We start from the raw sequence: 25249 nt of genomic DNA, 5'->3' as shown, positions 1-25249 counted from the left end.
AGTGCATGTGTGGAAATAAAACTGAGGAATTAAGAAATGAATGATCGCCCCCACCGGCATCTCCACAGAATATTCAAATAAACTTTCGAAATAGCGAACCATAATTTCAGTCTCGGACTAATGAACTTCATTTTTTTTTTTTTTTTTGGGGGGGGGGGGGGGGAGGGCTGATTCTGCTTTTCTTTTTCTTTTTCTTCTTCTTCTTGTTCTTTCTTTCTTTTCAGAAATAAAAGAGGAATGATGGCGGAATTGCGTCAGAAGCCGCCAGAACCTATTATCAAACAGTTTTGTATTTGTAAATAGGAGTTTCTGCAATTTACAAGCATTGCTTCTCAGCAGGTCTCCTATCTTTTCCACCTGATGTATAAATATGTCAAGTCTCTTATCAGCTATCAGTCATGATTGTCAAATCGTTGATTTTTTGTCTTCGCCCAATATTACAATTTTGTAATTTGTTATTCTTGGTGGAATTGAACAAATAAATTGAAATTGAATTTAATTGAATTTTATTGAATTTTTGTTCGGGAGAAATTTCGGAACAGTAACGAATATTTTCTTTTTGGCGAACCTTCGGAATAACGAACTCTATCTACCATTTAATTTTTCGGATTTGATTCTATCCAGTGAAATAGACGCCATATACGAGCATTGGGTAAGTTTGATCTCATATCCCTGGTTTGATAGAAGGCTTTGTCTTTATAGTATACGGCACTGTCGGTGTAAGTGTACGAGCGCCAGCTACTGATCTAGTAGTGTAGAGAGAGGATAGGGAGCTGCGCTGCGTAACGTGATTGTACATTATTTGTACATGTGTACGTATCAATGCGATGTAGCTGGTTGTTGGTGAATGCCTCAGGTTTGTCAACAGTTCGGATCCGATTCCTTCATGCATGGCAAATTCTCAGGTGAATGGCCGGTGAATGTACTTTATTAATATGCGATAAGAGTCTGTAGATTGATAGTCAATTTTGTGAGCGTAACCTCATCCAGTTTAGTGATATCGAACCGGGTTTGTACAGGGCAAGTATAACAACGTAACTGTTACATTGTACCGGTATACCGGTGTATATCACAGTGGTTGTTCCATATCAGTGCAGCAGATATCCAACGTAATAGAACATGTCATATAGGCCTAAACCGCCTAGCCCTAGGTACAGTACTCTCTCGTCATGTTCAGTGCGAATTGTACGTTTAGTACGTACACTAGGTTCTAGACTAGTATAGAGAAACTGTTGAGAATGACATCAATCAGCAGCAGAAGCCGGGTTGTTACTGTTGTGTATAATAGTAATACAACCCGTCCCCCTTATAAGTAACCCCGTCCCCCTTATAAGTAACCCCCGGGGCACCCCTTATAAGGAGTCTCCACGCTTTTTTGCAATGCAACGCGAAAATGAAAGGACTGCGGCAATTCGCTTGATTATGTCCATAAAGCTTCACAAGTTTCCTAGTTACTCACGAAATTTGAGCAAAATCGGTTTGAGGCATCATATCTAAAATCATGGATTTAAATGCGATGTCAAACGACCCATGCGAATGCTGAAATGCGAGCGATTACTGGCGCGAGTGTCGCCAGGCGCGGCGGCGCGGCAATGCTTGAGTGCAGACGTGGCGGTACACAGTCGCCACGTCTGCACTCAAGCATTTGCCGCGCCGCCGCGCCTGGCGACACTCACGCCAGTAATCGCTCGCATTTCAGCATTCGCATGGGTCGTTTGACATCGCATTTAAATCCATGATTTTAGATATGATGCCTCAAACCGATTTTGCTCAAATTTCGTGAGTAACTAGGAAATACTGTTATAAAATAGTTAGTGGCAACATGTCATGTACTAAACCAGTAATATTTGTAATAACGACATTGTTTATGTATGACGACGTACACAGTATGTACGACGACTAGACTAGATCTAGACTATATTGTGAAAATTAATATTGTACCTCATATTAATATAGATTCCTCTCATCTGATTGGTTAAAAGTGGAGTCATGAAAATAACTGTGCCCTATTTTTGATCAAAATGACGTCATGATTTAATTGTGCCTGGGGCATAGAATCAACTGAGCCCTGTAAATAGGTTTGGAGACAGTCGCAACCCTGTAGTAGCCGTACACATTGACCGAAAGATCGGTCTGTATCTGTCCGTCGGGGAATGTTCCGCAGAGACTGCGTCTGGCTTCACGGATCCCCTCCGTATATACAGACCGAAGTCAATGATTGCGGCTCCTGTGTGGAGCAGTCGCGCACAGATCAAACGTTACGATAAACAAAATTTCAGACTGCTTTTTTACATTCAAACAAGTTTGACATGACATGACATATTATGCAGCAATATTTGGGGTAAATTTCTCACATTGTGCAATCGAAATACTCACATAAACTCGGTTATAACGCAGAAATTTTATCGATATCGTAACATCACCGTTCGCAAGCAGTTAGTCGCCATTTTGAATCTGTAAGCCAATCACATCCGAGGTACGTGTTTCAGTAAAACAAACACGTAGAAACTACCTCGCATGTGATTGGCTAATAGATTCATAGTGTATGTTTCTGCAGTTTGAACGTGACGACGCGACAGGCTGTGTTTAGACGCAATCGAGAAGGGTGAGGTGCCTCACCCAATTTTCCATAGAGAAAGTGGTTAAGAACATCCACACAGCAATGGGTACTGATACCTTCCGTCTGTCTTTGGAGGACAGCGTTAATGGCAAAATACAAAAGAGTCCTCCGGACAGACGGATCTTTCTGTCTACCGTACACATAGATCACCTTACGCACCAATCCCAATGATACGACCGCCGCGCTGTCGATCAGCGTTGATTACGAGTGCTGTAAAAGAGACTAGAATCTGTATTTTCGGTATATAAAACAAATAATGACATCTTGATATTCGGGGCACAGTTAAAATTATGTAACTTGTTAGGCCCTCGCATACCCCTCACCCCTCGGTGATGTGAAAACCATAACTATGCCCTCTCCTTTCGGGCATAGTTATGATTTTCACATCACCTTGGGCCCATGATTTTAACTGTGCCCCTCATCAGTCCGGGAAACCCGCTCATGAGGACCGCTCCCGCGTACGAGGACTGCCCCACCTCATGCGTATGGGGCTGTGGACTGTAGCATTCAGGATCATGACAGGGTAGTATCGTGGATAAATATCAACTTCAAATCGAAAAATTTCTTCAATTTGAAGACTTACTAGTGAAGTTGAAGTATTGACAACAGGCTTCGGGCAACGTTTGGTTCTGCCAATAGTCCCTTTCTGTTCGAATTGATGACTTAATGTGACACGGTCGAGAGGAACCTGGGAGAGCTACACTGAATTGACGGCCAGCGCATGCGCACACAGACATCTTATCCGGTCAATGGATTTGAAATTTGTCAAATATCGATATTGACATACACAATTTACAACTTACTGAAAACGAAGATTATATGTAGCGTGTGCGAACGGTACATCGGGAGTTCACATGAACTCCCAATTATTAAAAAATGGCTGCCTGTGAAAGATGATGACGACATATGACATGGTCCAGATTGATATGAATGATAAAAAATAAGCTATCAAGTATTTTTGTGATTTTAGTGTGATTTGGTAACTTGTGGAATTTCAGATATTGACATGGATACACAATAGAGCTCATTTGGTTCCCTCCACTCAGGGCAATTCCGCGGTTAGTAACGTTACATTTGAACAAATTCAGATATTTGTTTTTACTACTAAATTACCATTTATTCATTTCAAGTCAAAATTATGTCAAAAACATGTTCATCCTTCCCAGGTTTATGATACAGAAAAGAATGAATACAATCCATGAAATATTAGAATTGCTATGGCAACTTAAAGGGCAGGTTAGTAACGTTACGAAAAAAGGACATGACAAAAAAATCAATGTCTTGTAACAAAAAGTGTGCAAAAATTCAAGTCACTTCAAACAGAGTGTTGCATTAATTTTAATTATTGCATCATGACAAATGTTCACACAAATTTTTTTAGCAGTTCGACCGATTATTTTTTAGCTAGACCCCCAAAAGCATGGTTAGTAACGTTACGGTTAGTAACGTTACATTTGTCCGGAGTAATTCCGCAGGTCATTTCACCCATTTGTAATTGACAAAATGTCACATGACTTCTGGAGTGTTTAAATGTATTCATCTTTTACCCATTAGCAAAACTTTGAGGAAAAAATTTCAAAGGAACCCACTGTAATTTGCATTTAAGTGAATTTCAGCATCCCCAGTCCCACATGTACATTTTAAATGATGGTTTTAGATCTCGCGAAATCAATAAATACGAAAAATAAAATGTACTGAATTTGAAAGACCTTAATGATTGGTGAACATCCATGGCATTAGTTGGTACCTAAATTAAAGAGTAAGATAAAGAGGCACATTTCTTTTATCCATGTCATGTCCACCTAACTGCGGAATTGCCCCTCACCTATAACTTGTGCAAGATTTGAAAAAAACAAACAAACAAACAATGGATAAGGTTACAAAGTTTTCTTCATACTGTTAAAGTGCCAGTTTACGTTGGATATACTTGTGTCTAATGTACTACACTAGACAGTTTCAGGTCATAGGTGGACCATCTAGACTGTTTTACAGCATTTCATCATAATTTTAATGTAATGAATCAGATAGACACTTTTGTGTATACAAATGGACTATGTTGTGATGAGAGGCACAGAACCAGAGACACGCTGTGGGTTAAAATGGAGACTTTGTACATGTATTTTTGCCTGTTGTTTTCTCATTCACCTTTTCTTCCTTTACTGTTCTCTTCCAACTAGGCTATTGCCATGGATAATATAACAAGACAACCTCAACCTCAGGGTAAAGTTTTTATTCAGAGAGATTATTCTGAAGGATGTGGGGTCAAGTTCTCAACAAAACTTCCTCAGGAACTGGCAGATAGAGTGAGTTGATCTTATTCAGTGTGAATATTACAAGATTCTATTATAAATGCATGTAGAGTAATGTACATTGTCATTCTTTTATCGTCACTTCTGATACTACTACTTGTTCCATTAAATAAGCATGTACAGTACATGTATGAATAGCCATCGTATGCAGAATATGGCCATCCCCCATGCTAGCTTATTTCCCAAGGATGCTTTTTTTTCCATAAAAGGTCATTAAAGTCACAGTCAGAAATGGCATATAGCAGTATGTAACTTATAAGTGATTCTGCTTATGATTACAATTACATACATGCTCTTTGTGCAATATTGGTGGTGTAGAACTGTCATCTGCTTTTTTTTTTTCTTTTTTCTTTTTGACAGGACATTTCTGTATAAATTGCTATGACAGAATTAACATATGATGCCATCAGTAGCATGAGCATTACTCGTACTGTGCCATAGTAGATAAAGTATACCAGTAACTTTTATGCATACAAATGTATTGTACTAAATTTTGATTTCTTCTTACTATATTTTCCATTTGTATGAATTCAAGTGACTGAATCCCTGCTTTTACTGAGTCAAAATTTTAGGCTGCTTTTGAATTGTTTTGACTTAGACCAGTCTGAGTTGTAATAGGCCTACTGGCACTTTGACCAACCGGCATACCTTCATACAGTTATTGCAGAAACCTACTAACCTACCCCCCCCCCCCCCCCCCCTTCATTCACATATTATGCATGATATGAAGTATTATGCATAAATTAAGATGTATGTGTGAAATTTCAGCAAGTATCAGAGTGTGCCATGTGGCAACTCCTGAGCCAGCTGCCATACATGTCATACACTGTACTCCACGAAACAATCCACACAAGGTACCTTGAACACAGTGTACAGTTTACTGCGCTAGCTTTGGACTTCATTGTTGGGACATTAAGCAGCAGGTACAGTATGTTTACTCCCACTAGAGCACTTCTGATGTTGGCCTGAACCTTGACACAAAAGAACCCTGAAATGTACATGAACAGTGTAAGCTTCCCCAAATTTTCAGCCCAGCTCATAACTCACTTTACAGCTTCTGCATGCTGTATCATTCTTCATGTTGGGTAACCAAGGATGTCTCTTTTGAAAGCATTTGTGTATATTAACTCATGTCATTTCTTCTTTCTGCCTCATGCAAGATTGATGAAACAAGATTTGAGTTCACCATCAGCAAGCTGAACGAGTTTTATGCAGAGGCTGAAAGGTTAGGAGCACGAACGTACTGTGAGAGCTGTTTTGCCTGTCTCACTGCCTACACAGTACTCATGTGTATGACAACACATTATGACAAGGTATGTGATTTAAGTAGCAAGGTCTTCAAACTAACTACACAAAGCTGTGTCTGTGGTTTTTCTTTTTGTTTGTTTGTTTGTTCATGTTTTTTTTTTTTGCTTTGTTTTTGTTGATTTTTACATGTACTGTTATAAAAATGTATGTGTGAAAAAACAAACATTTAGATAGGTATTATGTGTGTGTGCGTCTCTGTGTAGTTACACACATGAGAGATTTAAATACCCGTAGAGATGTCTTTGTTTAGACACTATCCCTGCAAAAATTAGACAGGTGGCTTTACCATCCACACTCAGGAAACAATATGGATATCACCTGTAAACTGCCTGTAAGTGCTTTTTATGCTTGGTAAAAAAGTGCGAGACACTAGTACTTATGAGAGAAAAGTAGCGAAAGAGAAAATTAGAAGGACTGACAGAAGATGCAGAGTCATGTGTCATTTATCAAGCAGGGTTACATAAAAGTGTACATGTTCAGGCCATTTGCCGTACATACATACAAGTGTTTGAGAAACAAAATAGAAATGGCGAACCCAAATTGATCAGTAGAGACGCATCGAATTGATTACTAAGTTTTATGTGGTAACAAGGGAACCAGGACCCTGTTGCATAAAAGTTGAGATCAATGTCTATGAATATTCAATTCTGATTGGCTGACTCCTGATTTATGTCTGATTTTCTGACTGATGTTGATAATCGATTGCATCTTTTAATGCAACAGGGCCTAGGTTATGCAATATCATCAGTCTCAAATACGCACGTAAATAAGACATATATTTACACGAATGCACGTACAAATGTATCCATTAAGTATGTATGGATGGATATGGAGAAAGATACAAAGGGGCAGAACTTTGTACAAGTAGTTCCACCTAAAACTGGTATGATGCTTTCATTCATAACAAAATATAATGGCAATGATGAGTAGGAAGTCACAATCCATGGGGGGGAAGTAAAATTTTAGAAGAATCCTGCAGTTAGGATGTTTTCTTTTGTTCTTTTTCATGCAGTGTGTAAAAAAAGCAGGACTGTTCATCCAGCAGCAGAATGATGACATTTACGCTCCTCGTGGACTCGTGATCACAGACCCATTCACAAGGGGGCTCAGAGTTGTATCCTTTGCAACAAACTAGCTGCTCTGCATTATTATTGATATTTTTTCATAGATCGAGTAGTCAACATACTAACTGGATATGCTGGTACTCCAAATATTTTGAATGAAAATTTAGTTTTCATCTATTAAAAAGAGCTTACTTCAAATTTCAGGTCAAATGAGTTTTGCCTTCAGCAGTGAGAAGAATGATAATGATAATACAATGCTGTTATAGTGCACATATCACTGCCATTGCATCAGTATGCACTTTAAGGAAGAAAAATATATAGAAGGAAAGAAAGATGCTGTCAAATACATACTGTGTACATAACTCATTTTAACCGCTTTTTGACTAAATACAAAACTAGATGTTTGGAACATTTTGATGCTTGAGTGATATGAATGAGCCCTTCATGTACAGTAAAGATAGGATAGTATCCCAAGTGTAGGGCAGGGCAAGCAAAAGAGAAAATGAGGTAGCGTCGACTTAAGTGAAATTCGACTCTCGCGAGAGTCGATTTTTTTTCGACTCACAGTTATGTACATGTATTATAGTACATTTGCATGCACGTGTGTGTGTGTGTGTGTGTGCGTGCGTGTGTGTGTTTGCATTCAAATTTGTCTGTTCTTGAAGATAATGTTCTTATTTTGTTCTAAATTGAACATGGAATTTGTATCAATACTAGTAGTTAAACGTAGTTCTGAGAATGTCTGCGCTAATGTGGCAATGTGCATATGCTATGTCTATGGTGCAACATACAATGTAGGTAGCCATCTCTGTCAACCTACCCTGAGACAAACACTCTCCCAGGCCCATCCCACCTCCACTGAACAAAACTTATACAGCCAGCCGGGCACGCACAAACAAGCTCCGCCCACTTGGCCTGTCACTAAAATATTAAAGCAGCGATTGGTTGACCAAGGAGTTCTGGCTTGACATGGATAAAGTATGGATGTGCTGTGTGTATGGATAAAGTATATGGATCGATGTGCTGTGTGTATACCCTACATGTATACATGTGTACGTATTCGACATGCGTGCATACCGGTACGGTGAGTGTGCATGCTTACCTGCAGCATGCAGGCCAGGGACGGGGTTCTGCGACATGCCGATTTTTTTGTTCTCCTCTAAATGTCACGAGAATGCCAGACAAATCTTCTTCGGCTCAAGTGATGTAAACTACGTGTATTTTGTACAAAAGGGACTGAATGTTTTACTTCGACACAGCCGAAATTCGACTCTCGTACTTCGGCTTATCCAAATATTTCTTAGAGAAAATGCATAGGGAAAAATCGGGACTTTTTATTTTGCTTCGAGTTAAGTGATTTTCGACTCACTCGACGTCGACTTATCCGAGGTTTACTGTATTTCATAAATTTTGCAACTGATTGACAAATTGCCCTCACTCGACGTAAATAAGCACTGAATTGATTTGTCAATCAGTTGCAATGAAAACATCTGGACGGAAGAATTTCTCATGAATTTGAATAATTACGCAGTACCCGCTGCATGCTATAAGGATTAGAAGCAACACTTGCTGTCAGGCGAAAGCTCGGTGGTCTAATGGAGATGACGCCTGTCCAGTGATCAGGAGGTCATAGGTTCGAATCCTACTCGAGTATGTACGCCCATGATTTTTTTTATCATGGCTACTACTAAAACACTGATCAATTCGGTGCTTATTTACGTTGAGTGAGGGCAATTTGTCAATCAGTTGCAATGAAAACATCTTGACGGAAGAATTTCATGAATTCATAAATTTTGTTTATAGTATCATTGTGTTGTAATGTGCCAGGCACCTTTGAGTTACCACAAGATGAAGGGATTTGCTATATCAGATAAATACATTAGATGGCTCCATGAATTGGATAGGATACATGTGGTATGTTCACATGTAATGTTTATAAGAAACTTCATTGACCCCTCTTAGGTGTTAACCATTCTCATTGAAGACAGGAGTGCAGATAGAATTGAAAACACTTTTGATAGTTTCTTAAATGATATCATCAAAAGTGGAGTTACCTGAAATTAGCATTACAATGCCAAATGATCAAACACGGTAGTCATTGCTACAATATGTGCAAAGTTTTCCAGGATTGAGAGTATGAAAAAAAAAATGGTGTGGAATCAGATGGTTTAAATCTGTGTTGCTGTTGTGAGCTGTTGCACCTCAGGTGGTTATATTGCAAGGTGCATACAATTCAGTATTGTGATGCTTATTTTTGGCTGTCTCTACTGTTGATGATGTGGCATATTTAAAGGCAAATTTTTAGGGGTGGATCTTTTGTGAGTGCAGAAAAATGAAAAAAAAAAAATTAGACACACTTGTTACATACATGTATTTCAATGATTAGACACACTTGTTACATACATGTATTTCAATCATACAGCTCCTGGAGTTGTGTTGTGATTACCTATTTATTTAGTGACATACTGTACCTTTCTTTTGCGGAAAAAAAAAAATGTTTTACGTTGATCAATTGGCACAACAAACAATGTTTTGATTTCTTTGAAATATTCCTCTCTTTTTTTTTTCCTGCAAATTTGCCATTATTTTATCTCAGTGCTTACATGATCTGATCTGATGTTATAAGAATCCTGTTTAAGGGTGTGTACAGTTCTGGTCGAGGTGAAGATTTGGCTTTTAACATTTTGTGAGATATTCAGAAACCACTCTATGAGATGTCAAAGAGCATGCAGTTCTAGGGGGTATCAAAAGTTTATTCGATGAAAATCAGTTTTGAAATGGCTGAGATATCTAAAAACAAGGTGAAACAAAGAGATACTAATAAAGTTGGGGCATGTCGCCTTTTATTATTAGCACTTTTTTGGATATCTCAGCCATTTGAAAACCAATTTTCATCAAATAAACGTTGAATACTTCTTAAAATTTCATGCTCTTTCATATTTCATATGAGGCTTTTCATTATCTCACTTAGAAATGTTCAAAACATGAATCCCTACCTCAGCCAGTACTGTACAGTACCTTTAAATGAACATGGAAAATAGTGTCAAGATCATTACCATACGACCATACAGAAGAGGAAATTCACATGCATTTCACACATCATTAACCTGGTGAAAATTCATGTTCAAGATTTTTTTTTTATTGTTACATTTATCTAAAGTTAATTTCAAGGCAGGAATATTATTGGAGTATAACTTCTGTGTCATTTTTAGTTTTCTTCATGTTCACTAGTCCTGTAGCCTAAGTGACTTTGCTGATGTAATGCCGACCAGTTATCTTTGACTGTATTAGACATACATGTGCTGCCAAAACTCTTAGCTGCCATGCCAGTATTGAGCTGGCTGAAGTGCTTGCTCAATTGTCATGACCGTTTGCAAAATTGAAAACATGCATATTTCATCTTTAATAACTGACGGAGCAGTTGCGCAAAAATGTCAATTTTTACAGTAGTTGCTAGTTCAGTATCATGTGGTGACCCCTATAAAGTTTTCATTTTCAAAAGGCACTACCTCAGAAGAATTTGTCTGGTTTTTTTTTTTTTGGTTTTTTTTTATTCTTTCTTCTTTTTTTTCTTTTTTTTGCCTACTGTCATTCTACTTTGGATGTGCTATGGAGTTATATGCCTTAATATCTGTCTATTCCAGGTGGAAATCACAGTATATCCCACAGGAACATGATGGGTATAAGGTGCTCTAAGTCGGTCATCCTTTCTCAACAGGAGGTCAGCTAAAGGGCAAATGAATGCATGTACCTTTTGTAGCAAAATAACAAATATAAAAGTGACAAGATTTGTGACTTTTTTGTAAAAAGAGAAATATGAAGATTTGAAGAGAAGTGTTTGTATTTATGTAATTTACAGAAATGCTTTCATGCAGTGATGAGGAAGGGAAGTGTGTCTTTTAATATCTGGAATGGATTCACAACTAGCTCTGATTGCAGTAGCAAAACAGTGATTGTGAAAGTTGTGTATGTGAATTCATGATATCATTCAAGGTTTAACCCTTTCTGTACCAGGGACTTTGGACAATGTGTACAATGCTACATGTATGGGGTTTCTGTGCCAATTGCACTTAAAGCTTACAAACAGTTATGTTAACAAAGGTAATGTGTCCATGCTAAAAGATTCCTGAATGAAGTCATTGACAACAAATAATTTTGTGTATATTACACTATTTACTGTAGTTTAACTCTGGGACTTTCACGGTGCCCCTTCCCCCCCCCCCCCCCCCCCAATCATTGTTTCTGAATTACACATGTGAGCACACACATGCCTCAAGGTATCAATGTGATGTGACAAGGCAGTTTGATCATTTTCCTTCATATACTTTTAGAAGAATAAGCTACCCTACGCCCCCCCCCCCCCCCCTTTCCCCTTCCCGGTACATTCTGCATGCTACTTTGTCTCCTTATATTTATATTTTTTCCTGCAATGTTCAAATGTTCAAAATTGCGTACAATTCCCTCAACATAATTTAAGAGGTTTACAGTATCAGTAATATCCCTGCTCCACAGAGATTTTTTTTTCTCATCGGTTGTCAAAAGCAAAGTTTTTGCTTCCGGCCACCAACTGAAGTATATCGGATGGCAGTCTGTCTAATCCGACTTGTGTTGTTTGACTATCAGGTCAGTGTCAGACATGTCAGGCATGATCCAAAGAGGCAAGATCATCTCGTAAGGATCATGGGTGACATGTCTGACACTGACATGATAGTCAACCAACACAACTCTGATTCATCAGACTGCAATCAAATGTACTTCAGTGGATGGGCAGAAGCAACAAATTTTGCAATTGCTTCTGACGAGTAAGCAATGAGAAAACAATTTCTGGAATGAGGGTATTAGGGATCATCTCTATAGAATGGCTGACATAGTGAACATTTGACAATGTGAACAAATGCCAAAGGAAAAAAACTATTTGAGTAAGATAAAATGAAAAATAACCTTTCCAAATTGATTGGCATATACAATACATGTACAAATCAAAGTTATAAAAGGGGAGGGTAGAGTTACAAAGTTATTAATATTGCTTGAAAGGTTTGAAGCTAATTCTGCATAATGCTGTGCACTAGAAGTTGTGTAGCTTCTAGTGTTACAATGTTGGGATGCATAAAATATGTTTACAAAATGTTAAAAGTAAAAAAATAAATAAATAAAAATGTCATACTAGGATGCTGCGTATAGTTGTATGAAATTCTTTTAGTGTGCCCTCTCTTCATCCTCTGCTAGTACAGAGACACAAAACTTGATATGAATACTTTTTCTTACTGATAAAAAAAAATGTTCGTCACAACTGTGAACGATTGTTTACCAACATATTTTGACAACTCTATCCCCCCCCCCCCATGTACACACTCATGTCCCAAAATTTTCTGTGCAAAAGTCATTGGCAAAGCAAGTTATTTTGATACACTTGTACATGAAAAGTCTACTGATTTATCTAGTAATGAGCCACTCAAATTTGACTTTACACAGGCCCCTTCTATCTTACACACAGCTAACCTGAGTTCACATCTTGAATTTTAGAGTTCTTCATGTTAATTACATTGTAGGTTTTGTGTGTAAATCAATAGAAGCTTGTTTTCTACCTTCTATCATTCCATATAAAAACCTCCATCTCTTCCTCATGATGTGTATAGACCGCAGGACATTTCTTGTTTCTGGTAGTTAGGATCAAAACACACACATCAGAGAGAGATAGAATGTTGCCAAACCATTTTTTGTCAACTGTCCTAATTTCTTCCAACGTGAAAATAGACTGTAGGCAGGACATTATGATTGCACTTGATAATCTTGACTTTGTCTATATGTCATTGTGAACCTTGTTAGCACTGGTGCAGAAATTGTTTTTGCAGTTGTTGTGCATGCAATGAGTTGTAAGTGTTTTTTATTTGCATAATGGACATAACAAGTTCCCTCTGATAAATTGATGGTGGTTGTGCAGATCAGGATTAGAGACATGTCGGTAGGCTGTGTTCTCATCATACACACCAAGGGACGTTGCATGTCATTCACTACTGTATCAGCTTTCGGTCTTTGACCAGCAAAAACAAAGAAACAAGAATGATACATACAATGTATTCTTACAATGACCTGTAAACTTGTATTTTGTCCTCTGTTCTGTGAGGAGATTTGCATTTTGAATGTATTTTTTTATGTTTAAAACTTTTGTATATTTGTCCTTGAACCTTATCCTGTTGTCATAATTTCCAAGCAATGTCAAATAATATTGTGAAACTGGTTCCCTTGTCCTGTACGTTCATGCAACATTGATATGTAATGAAAGCACACAATTTCTCTCCTTTAATGTGGACATAATCTTGTATTTTAGTGTATCATATTCTCTATGAATGCAGGTTTATACTGGGAGTCATCAGGTATGATTATAATACACTACTCAAAAAAAGTTAAGGACCACTTTTTAACGTACATAAAAATTTTATACAAGGTGTTTTATTTCTGGAAATACCTCAGTACAACTGTCCTAAATGTCCTTAAACACGCTGTAATCAATTTCACGCATGGGTGGTTTCAGTTGTTGCACAATGTCTCTCGCATCACTGCACATCCTGAAAAGTGGGCCCCGAGGGGTATCAGCTACCGACATGAAGTGGTAAAAACGAATGTCTGAGTGTCTTTCAGGCAGTTCAGTAACGAGTGTGACCACCTCCTGCAGCAATAACGGCTTCACAGCGCTGTCTCATGGAGCTGATGAGGCGATTGATGTCTCTGACATCCAGTGCATCCCATGCAGCCTCCAGAGCAACACCCAGCTGCTGCAGTCCAAGTGGATGGGCTTCGAGCTGCTCGAGACTCCTCCCCATCATGTCCCAGACGTGCTCTATCGGGTTTAAGTCCGGGGACCTCGCTGGCCACTCCATACGCTCAATCCCCTGGCCCTCAAGGAACTCGGTCACCACCCTAGCTCGGTGGGCACGGGCATTGTCATCCATGAAAATGATGTTTTGTCCCACATTTTCTGCAAATGGCACCACTATAGGTTCAAGGACCTCATCCCTGTACCTCACTCCTGTCATTGCTCCCCCTGGGACCACGTAGAGACGAGTACGGTTGGCGTAGGTGATGCCTCCCCACACCATGACGCTGCCTCCCCCATAACGGTCATGTTCTGCAATACAGGGGTCTGCAAATCTCTCCCCTGGTCGCCTCCAGACTCTCGAACGTCCATCATTGTGGTCAAGGGAAAATCTGCTCTCATCTGTGAACAGAACTCTACGCCATTGCTGTCTGGTCCATCTGACATGCTCCCGGGCCCAGTTGAGACGAATTCTTCTGTGAGCAGGGGTGAGTGGGACACACTGAGCTGGCCGTCTGGCATGCATATTGGCTCTGTGAAGTCGGTTACGGATTGTTTGAGTGGAAACAATCACTCCAGTTGCTGCAGCGAAGTCATTGTTGAGGCGTCGTGCACTGTGAAAGCGGTTGCGGAGGCTGAGATTCGTCAAGTAGCGATCATCTCTAGGGGTTGTCGAAACTGGTCGGCCACTGCGGGGTCTCTCGGAGTATAGCCCTGTCTCTCGGTGTCTTTGATTTGCTCTGCTAATGACACTGTGTGACACGCCCATCATTCTGGCTACTCTTCGCTGACTGAGGCCAGCTTCCAGCATCCCTAGGGCTCTGGCTACATCTGTTTCACTTAGGTGGTGTCTTGGCATTGCTGTTGTCGGCAAGTTGTTGATTGTACAGACTAAAGACAGAAAATGCTTTGGAAGACACTTGTCTTATGGCCCACTGCAATGATGCCAGAGACATCATGAAAGAACTGCATGTGTGAAATTGATGTCATTGTGTTTGATGGCATTCTGGACAGCTGTATCTTGGCATTGCTATTGTCAGCAAGTTGTTGATTGTAGAGACTAAAGACAGAAAATGCTTTGGAAGCCACTTTTGTACGGGCACATTGCAATGATGCAAGAGACATGAAAGAACTGCATGTGTGAAATTGATTTCATTGTGTTTGATGGCATCCTGGACAGCTGTATCTTGGCATTGCTGTTGTCAGCAATTTGTTGATTGTAGAGACTAAAGACAGAAAATGCATTTGAATCCACATTTGTACCACTTCACAATGGGCCCACTTTTCAGGATATGCAATAATGCGAGAGACATCATGCAACAACTGAAACCACCCATGTGTGAAATTGTTACAGGGTGTTTGAGGAGATTCAAGACAGCCATATTCGGGTATTTCTAGAAATACAACACCCGGTTTGAAAATTGTATACACACATTAAAAAGTGGTCCTTAACTTTTTTTGAGTAGTGTATATAATGTATATCAGCAACTCACAAATATACCCAGTGAATCACTGAAAGAATTTTCAAAGTACACTGTATGATGATTGGAATTTCTGTCGTACATGTATTTATCACGTCAGAGGAATACCTAATACGACAGGCCTTTTTTTTTTTCTCCTCATATTTTCTGCCAATTCTGGTGGCTTCCAGAAGCAGCAAATACAAGCAAAGTAACAAACAAAAACAAAAAACAAAATCATAACAAAGCGAAGAAAAAAAAATCCTGTAATCAAAATCTGCTTGTCTACAAGCCACAGTAAGGATCTAGGGTTAGGGTTAGTTCGGTGTATTTCTTACACAACACTAGCCAACTACCGATCTGCATTTTTAATTACTGGGTACACAAATTTCCATGCCGTCCAATCCTGTTTATACCGGACCTAAAAGGAAAATCTGAAGAATATAACAATACTTTACCCAGCACAATGTGCTCTTAAAAAGATATCCACACAGATAATGATAATAGGAACCAACCAGTGTAGTCCTTTATCAATGAATAATGTCACAGATTTTCAATCAATATTTGATTCCCTGAACACTTCTGCAAGCAAGCCTTTGCTAGAACTCATATTACTAAATTAAATGTCTTCCTTCCAGTGATTCAACTAATATTAGCACAGACTGTAAACTGATGTTTGTGATCTTGTTTCCTCTTATAACGATTATACCAGTTTAATACTTACTTCATTGTCATCCACACTGAAAACACACCATCTCTCTTTTTTTTTCTTTCTTTCTTTCTTTTTTTTTTTGGGGGGGGAGGGGGGTTACCATCCATAATTACGTTAGCAACCATGGTTAACCAGGATTCACCCTTTTGACAAAAGTTACTGACTACTAGTATATCATTTCTCTGGTTGGGAAGATGTCTCTTCGGTTATGCTGACTGAAAGATATGCAAATAGGTCATGAATGTAGCAGTTACAAAACAAATCCCACACTCCTTGGTAGGTATTCAAATTCTATAGCATCTAAAGAAATATTTTTCAGTTCACTCACATGCAAAAATGAAACATGTAGACCGATGTGTGTAATGTTGTAAGAATTTACTTGTAAAAATATTATCCAAACTCAACTTTGTTTCCATGATAAAAGAAAGAGTTCAGTTTTATTTTTGTACATCCTTTTTGTATATTTAGCCAAGTAGGAAGAACAGAAAATCTAGCAAATTATCTTCATACAGACACATTGTAGGTGTGTTAAAGTAGATCCAGGCATTTTATATGTGATTGTAATGAAGCTCAACATTTTGCTGACAAATATAATATGCTGCTTCCCCCATTGCTTTTCCCATACAATGGCATGTATTGTTAATACAATATAATATTAGATTGTAAATTAGTCTTATTGTAGTTGCACTACAGAACATCAGTTGAGACATCAGTTTGAGACATTCATTTGATGTCTTGCCCATCTGTTGAATTAAGCTTTTGAAGCACTCTATATTGGCATGGTAAAGTTTCCCTTGGAGAAAGAAGACATTGTATTCAGTTGTGAAAAGGAGATGAAGTAGAGTAAAATTACCTTTCTCTCAAGCAGAAATTCATGTTTTTATCCTCCCAGTTACAAAAGGGAATAATAGAAGATAATAAACATGCACTAATGATAATTAAAGAATGCTTGTAACGTGCAAGATAATCATCGAGTACTTCAAGAGAATATTACCCTTGTTATTTCCTTTGTGTGGTTCAACCACATCCTGTTTCCAGACAGTCATAAAGACAGGCCCAGGAGGTATGAATAAAAATCTTTATGACTAACTACTGACTGCTTGTTTGTCTTGAGTTACAGCCATATTTGAATATTCCTCTTGACTTATTTCTATGTCTGCTTTTAACCTCAGAATGGTATAAATTGTAAAATTGACCTCTACAGGATAGTTGAGCTTTAATCCGTTGAGGATAGGCTGATTTTGCTACAGCACGCATTTCCCATAAACACCTGCCCTAGTATACTCGGGACTTATCTTCAACGGGTTAAGAGATGTTAACAGAGTGTTTGTTGACAATCAAACCTTGGGTGCTCATTACTGTGCTGTGTTCATAGAGCCTCTCCAGTAAGGCATTGGTTTAGGATGTTATACACAAGCTGTAAACATTTTCTCACATTCAACAGAATTCCATATTTATGTGGGTTTTAATGTTTGTTTGCTTTTTGTTTGTTTGTTTGTTTGTTTGTTTGTGTTTTTCTTTTTGTAACCAGCAAAAAGTTTGAGAGCCTATATGGAGATGACTGATTCCATTGTATCAGTAATCCCCTAGCATCCAGGGTTTACATACACCGGTATTTAATTGTGAAGAAATCTTTTGCTGGAATAAAATACTGTAAGTTTTATTAATCTCTCCACAAATGTGACACAAGAGGATCAGTACCTCAACACTGGCTGAAAGTATAGTTTGGACATGTGAAAGGAGGTTGTAGGGGTTATCTCATGCCCTTTGCTGCCTGTCAAGTTAGTTATTATGTTAGCCACTATGTTGAGTCTTGTAAACATACCTGTACTAAATCGGAATGATTATGTTGGCATTTACTCTCAATATCAAGTGGATATTGCCTTCTCCCGTATGTGTTTCATGTGATGTATCGTAGCATGTAGAATGACATTGCTGCACGTCTTTCACATGAAGTAAGACAAAGTAATTAATCCCTGACATTACAACTTACCTGTACTTGTTGGTTTTGTTTAAACTCATAGGCACACACACATACATGTAACACACTGTCTCAAAAGCTGATACACCTGTATGTCTGTAGACAACACCTGAACTTGATGTATGGTTCATCCAAAGACTACAATTCTTCCTGTAAGCCACCTTTTGAATGATACCATGATGTTAATCTGAACCAGGTTCATGAAGGCAGACCTTCAGGTTTGGTAAATGAGGTAATCTTCAGTGCTTTTCATTAAATCTCATGTTAGCATCCAATTTATGTACACCAGCATCATGTGTAATATCGTCGAACACTGCCCAAAGTTTGCTCAAAGAAGTAAAACACTACGGTGGCAATACTGTCAACACACTCAACTAATAGATGTTTTAACCTATACAGTGTTGTTTCTTTGAAAATTGGCTTTGGATGAAAAGAAGAAAGTGTGACTGTCAACTCAGCTTTGTATGTTCTGTATTTTCATTTCTCACCTGTAGGCCTACCATGTTTTTTTTTAATAAACAAATATTTGTATGATCTTGTATAGTCAGTGAAAAATGAAATGGCACATAAGTCCTAATACTGTAACACACAAATAATTGTCATTTGGTTGATGCCATGACATTTCAATATCAGGATTTGCTCAGATCTCTTGAGTATTTTCTCTTTAAAAGAAAGAAAAAGAAGAAGGTATTGTTTGATAATGATACACATGATACGTGTATGAGTATGCTGGAAATTGACCATGATGATGTGAAGATGTAGTAAACAAACAAATTTCATTTGATGGAAATGTACATCACCCAAAATAGGAGCTGAAAAAATGATTTATCTACTGCATTATTTTGATAACATGTATCTGTGTGTTATGTAATGGTCTTGTATTGTTTTGAAAATATTTTGTATAGCACTCTCTGATTTTGACATTTATGACAAAGGTGTACATGATCATGAGTTAAATGTATGTGATTTGTATTTCTCAATTGAATATAATGTATTTTTGATGTAAATAAGCAATTATTATTAAACAAGACTGTGGCATAATATAGAAACTACATGAATACAAAGTGTACCTATTTTATTGTTTCAGAGCATGCATGAACTGTTGAAAGGTGTAGAAAAGATGACTATGAAATAAAAGACAAAGATTGCAGCTTTTTGGGGGGTAGTTTCTGACATTTGTATAAGGTCTGAAGAAGACTGACTGTGTGAAAGAAAAGACTTCTGAATGAAAGGAATTAGGTACAAGGGAAGACACAGCAAAGATTAAAAATTTGGGGGAAATGGGTTTTTGAAGACTTATGAGGTGTTGCAAGAAAGTTGAGTTGAAATCGGTTGCTTGCAAGACTTGTGATTGATTTAGGGATTTGTTATTGATTGCAACTTTCTTGCAATGCCTCTTTACAGTATTCTCACCTACATTATACTACAAAGACATGTCTAGGTGTTTATTTGTAGAAAAACAAAATAACATTACCTGAATTCTGTAAGTTTAACTAGCAACTGAAGTACCATAAACTACTCTAAAACCAGATGGTATGGTATTAGTTGCGGTTAGGATGCAGATACTTAGAAACCTCTTTGTAAAATGTTAAAGAGCATACAATTCTAAAGGAATTGTATTTGATGAAGTCAGTTCTGAAATGCTGAGATTCCAAAAACAAAGGTTTCTCATTATCTCTAAAAATCATCATCAAAAAATGTTGGAAACCTGAAGTGCCATCTCAACCAAAACTTTATAATTTCTTTATAAACCCTTTAATTTGGCAAAGTTTTGCAAGAGCCAACATTCGCAAAATTAAAATGCACACAAAACCTCTTACCTCTACTGTAGGCCTATGCATTGAATGCTAGTGGCAATTCACAAAAAAAAATCATGCCCAAAGGCCATTGGTTAGAATTCGCTAAAATTTCATGCTGTGAATATTTCCGGTTTACAGTACAACAATCTGCACTATGAATATCAAGAAGACAACTGATTATAGGGGAATTGCAAAGCAAAATGCATAGCATGCAATGATTGTGTCAAGAGAGGAGTTTTCGGACTTGTTTTGAAAGAGAGAAGTGTCGCAGGTGTGTGTAAGATTATTCCATATTTAATATGTGTGGCCTTGGTAAGAGCTTGTGGCGAGTGGTGAGTGATGGTGCAGCCGTACCAGAGCGCTTCTTATAACGAGGACCTAAAAATCCATTAAAATTTCCATGTAATGTTGGTTTTAACTATATAAGGGCACAAAAGCAAGAAAAAATAAGACCTGCAAAATCAGCCTTTCATATTGAACCTCTTATGAGGAGTTTCCACTAAGTAAAAACACTGGATTACATTACTGGTACAGCTCTACATCTTTTTATCCAGTGCCTCAGATTATTTCAGTATTGACTGGAACTCTCTTAAACAGTGGCAATGTACTGACATCCCCAGGCCAGCTTTTCAAATTTTCATTGTTTGTTTTCAGATTTGAGTAATTCTTTCTCTGTTTGACTGTGTGACTAGGGGTGTGTTTATGCTCAATTTGTGGAGGCAGAATCAGCGTTTTGAAACGCCGATTCAAAATGCTGATTCAAAACACCGTTTACGGAAGCATTGTTTACGCTCACTTTCTTCGAGCTCAGAAAGAACGTTTGCTTCGGTTACCTCAAAAGTTCTGGCCTGAGTGTGTGCATTGCTCACGTTCAGTAGCAGGTCTAATATCATTTTGGCGATTTTACTAATACACATGCATGGACTGTAAACAATATTAAGAAATACGAGTATTTATTTCATCAATAAATTGTTGACAAAATGCGATTATATTGTAGTGAGCTCTTCATGCATATTATCGTTTCTGTGTACGTACAGTATTTATCATGTACCAACAGGGAGATCCTACACCTGCAGATTGTAGATTGCGCGGCACAGTACCAAATCGAAGGGTCGGCTGGCCTGACGCGCACATTTTCATGTGAACTGGAAAGGCAGTGGATATGACGTCATTTAAACGCGTATACGATGTGACTTGCGTTTATGCTTCCCCATGAAACGTGATTAGTCAGAAATGCCGATCGCAAACGCACAATTTGAACGGCGTTTATATCAAAGTGAGAAAGGATGCAACCGTGTTTTGAACTAAACGCATATCAAAATGCTGATTTTGACCAGAAAAGGGAAGTATAAACACAGCCTAGGCCTATATGTCCTGTGATGAAGGACCACTTTACTTGGAGTGGAATTCCAAAAAAAAAAAGGGGAAGGGAAATTGCTCTAAAGTATCAACTATGTAATCAATTTCTTCATCCTCCCCCACCCCCCCCCCCCAAGGGGGGGGGCACCCCTGAAAAAAAAATAGAACAAAAAATGGCATACAGACAACCCATACAAATTGACGCCAAACTGGAGGTTTGACATAGAATGTTTATCTACTATCATCGAGGGCTCCTACATGATATTTTTTGTACTACAGTATTGATGTTGTACTGTTGCATCACAGACACCTCTGCAATTTTCAGCCTACCCATACTCCATGCACACTGCTAGTGAATAGTGCTAGCACTCGCTCACTATAGATACATAATTTATCACCATGCCCAGTGACTCATGCTCCAAAAGATAAGATCTCCATAGTAATTCAGTAAACGTCAGCCCCTCCCCCTCATTGGTGCCTCATGCTGATAGGAATGAATCACAACCAATTAGAGAGAAATTGACAAGCATCAGAGAGACAGTATGTTTGGAGGATGTTATCATTAAGGACTGAAATGTTATGGTGGGAATTTATCACTGTTTCTATTACTATGCATTTACACCAGAATGGAAAGGGACTGTATGATATATTCTTCCAAATCGAAGACAGCTTTTCTGCTTTCATGTTTCCGACATAGGGAAAAAAAGACAAAATACAAACAAGTATTGTTAACAAAACAACATAAATACATCAGCAGTATCTGCAGTGAAGGAAAAAAAAAATGTAATGGTTTTGAATACTTATGTTGGGTTGATACTACATGAAGGATTTCTGTATACACCATATATCTAGTGAGTCTAAGTTTTCTTAAATAGCACCTGACTCGCGCAATTTGCGCAAATAAAAACCTCGCAAAATAATTTGCGTACCATACATTATTATTATGTCAACAACAGGGTGGCAAGGTCGCTCAGTCGGTAACATACAGTATCTGCCTTTCAATGAAATGGCTCGGGTTTGGGCACAGGTGCAAACACAAATGAGTCGTATTGAGCAATGATGAGTGGTATCCCCTCTATTAGAGGTATATGTCCCTTGGATAGGACATAAAGTGGAGGTCCTGTTTGTGAAAGTCATAACCTATGCAAATAAAAGATCCCACTTCATTCATCTATTGCAAAGAGCAAACAGACACCTCACTTTTTATTCTTGAATATGGAGAACTCAAGCCAGGCCAGGTTACTTGATATTCATGATTTATTCTTTCATAAATATTTGAGCTTCAATCCTATCTACAGTGTCAGAGATCAGTGGTTTTAATCAACCTCATTGAAACCAGCACAACATCGGTTAAGAACACATGGCTAAAATAGGTAAAACAAACCTACCAACATATGCAAAGTCCATAAATATCTTAACATGAATGAACAGGTATGCACAAAATGAATGCTTCACATTATGTTCAAATTGTAAATATTATTCTCTTCAGTAATAGCGCAATGACTTTGTGCTAATCTGCAGACTTTGAATACACTTCTTTGATTTCACATCATATTATCAGATATCAGTCTCTATGTAATGACGCTCGGGATTTCCTTTCTTTTCCTTTTTTTTTCTGCTTAATTTTGAACATACATCTAAACTAAGAAGGTATAGAAGAAAGTTAAAGAAAATTGTGTTGTATTCTTCGAGAGAGCAATGAAAGAGACTTTTCTAGCAGAAATGAAGAGAGAAAGAAAACATGTGATGAGATCAAATGATGCTTAACTGGTCACTGACCCCAGTCATCTCTGCTCACTTTTTTGACTAATGCAGAGAAAGAGGAGTGCAAAGTATTTTCAACTGCATATAACAAAAATTCACACACATTATAACTCCTACCTGCATCTCTATACATGTACAAATAATTGGATAAGGAAAAGTAATGGAAATAACTGTTGTATGCATCTTTGTGAAGCATGCAATACATAGCTGTGCAGCATAGGCCTACAAAGTAGTATTTATGGAGTTTCTATCTGACTTTCATTTACTATACACAACAAAATCACATATGCCACAGAATATCAGAATACAGTTTTAGCAGTCTTCTCAGGGTGTGTGGAAGAAGAATTGTGTCTAATCATAGTCATCAATGTCACATTGACACATTCAGAAGCTATCACTTTCTTATTACATATTGATTGACAACTAAATGAATGGGGTAACATACAGTTTAGTTGTCTGAACACTTGGATATTCCCTCTGATAGCATTGACCAAATATTACCTTGTGTTACTTTTCCATCCATATCTAACCATCCAGGGGTAAAATATGTAAGACTGCTTACTACAAGTACACTGTGTGTAGTCACTCATAAATTGAGGACGGCCAGTCAACCTTGTAGGTTGTACCCAAATGCATCACACTCATACTCACTGAGATCAAAGGAGAGATCTACAATCAAAGAAGTATTCTACCAGCACAATTGTCAGATCTCTCATTAAACTTTGGCTCTACTGATCATTTGACTTATGGCTGACCACATTTGTGTAACACTGATTCCATTCAATCTTCCACTTTGTCTATCTCTGAGTTGTCCCACACACACTCTGCACTAAGTCAAACCTCGAGCGACTATCAATCATCAGGAGTACAAATCAGGCATATTGCACCTCTCAACACTACATTTTTGACTAGGGAATAACACATTTCACATTATCATGTAATTTTTGATTGCTACATGTCACAATATAATAATTAAACAAGAACTTCAATCACTGTAGGACATGGATTTTCTATTCGAAATGTCCATTCTTGTCTTCTTCTTTTTTTTCATGTTTTCTTTATTAAAGAAAGCCTCTCAAAAATCTAGCTACTGGTGATATCAACTCCATTAACACTTAATCTTGCAAGTTAGAATCTTGTTGGTTCATGTAAACTTTTCTTACAAGCCACAAGCCCAGGATGAATAGATTTTTAAATCTTCAAAAAGCAAAAATGGCAAGATTTGTATATTTTTCAATATGGCAAACACTGATAAGCCAGAACAATGGCTTGCATCCAATATTCAAGCAGCAAATAACACTAAATATCAAGTACTGTACTCCACATAATCTTCATACACAATATGGTTATCATCTCTCGTACGCATGCACAGGGAAAATAACACTTCTAGGCCTTATTGCATAAAACCATGTTAACTGTGCAATGGTGACTCTACAAAGAATGGTAACAACCACTATTCCCTAGCCAATCAAAGCCTGGAAATCACTGAGATGGTTTCTATTGGTTGAAGAGTTACCATAGATTGTAAAATTACCACAATTTTATGCAAATGGCCCTGGTCTTTTCCCTTGCAGTGCAGATTTTGACACAACACTACCTGGCACTGCCATCTCTAATGGTTGATTAGTTTTACCTGTGACAAATTTGTGCTTCATGCAGCACAAATCTAAAATAAGTACAAAATAGCAAAGCACTGCAGAAAAACAAAAACAGAATCCTATATTAAAAAGGAACACCTTTTCAGAAAAGCATAGCTAGGTCTGTGAAATCTCTTTTGTAAAGCAAAAGATTCCTATCCTTTGCTCTAGAGGAAAATTAAATCACTGAAAGACAACAAGCAGGCTTCATGTAGTAGAAAATGTTAAAAACTGCATCTTTTCAGAATATGTTTACAATAAAAAGAATCTGTGCTTTGTCATTTTCACTTCAGCTTTTTAGAAATGTACATTGTCCAGTGAAGTACTTGTGGCCTACAGATCAAGGTAACACCTCTAACAGTCTTCTCCGAGTTAAATACAATATGCTCCACATAATAATACAATATCTTAGTATGCATACA

At 37.9% G+C, this 25249-nt stretch overlaps 1 protein-coding gene across 1 annotated transcript; it reads left to right on the top strand.

Annotated features, from left to right (window-relative positions):
- Positions 1-815: 815 nt before the first annotated feature.
- On the top strand, positions 816-11498 carry LOC139725240 (golgin subfamily A member 7-like). Its single transcript, XM_071636334.1, has 5 exons — positions 816-905; positions 4798-4923; positions 6090-6242; positions 7250-7351; positions 10946-11498. Exons 1-5 carry the CDS (start codon positions 891-893, stop codon positions 10976-10978), a joined length of 429 nt encoding a protein of 142 aa, XP_071492435.1. The 5' UTR covers positions 816-890; the 3' UTR covers positions 10979-11498.
- The last annotated feature ends 13751 nt before the right edge of the window (positions 11499-25249 follow it).

This window comes from Diadema antillarum, unplaced genomic scaffold, assembly GCF_040938485.1.
Source record: "Diadema antillarum isolate AM-2024a unplaced genomic scaffold, OU_Dant_1.0 seq00000029_RagTag, whole genome shotgun sequence".
In the NCBI taxonomy this organism is placed as follows: Eukaryota; Metazoa; Echinodermata; class Echinoidea; order Diadematoida; family Diadematidae; genus Diadema; species Diadema antillarum.
This window is presented reverse-complemented; position numbering and strand designations above follow the sequence as displayed.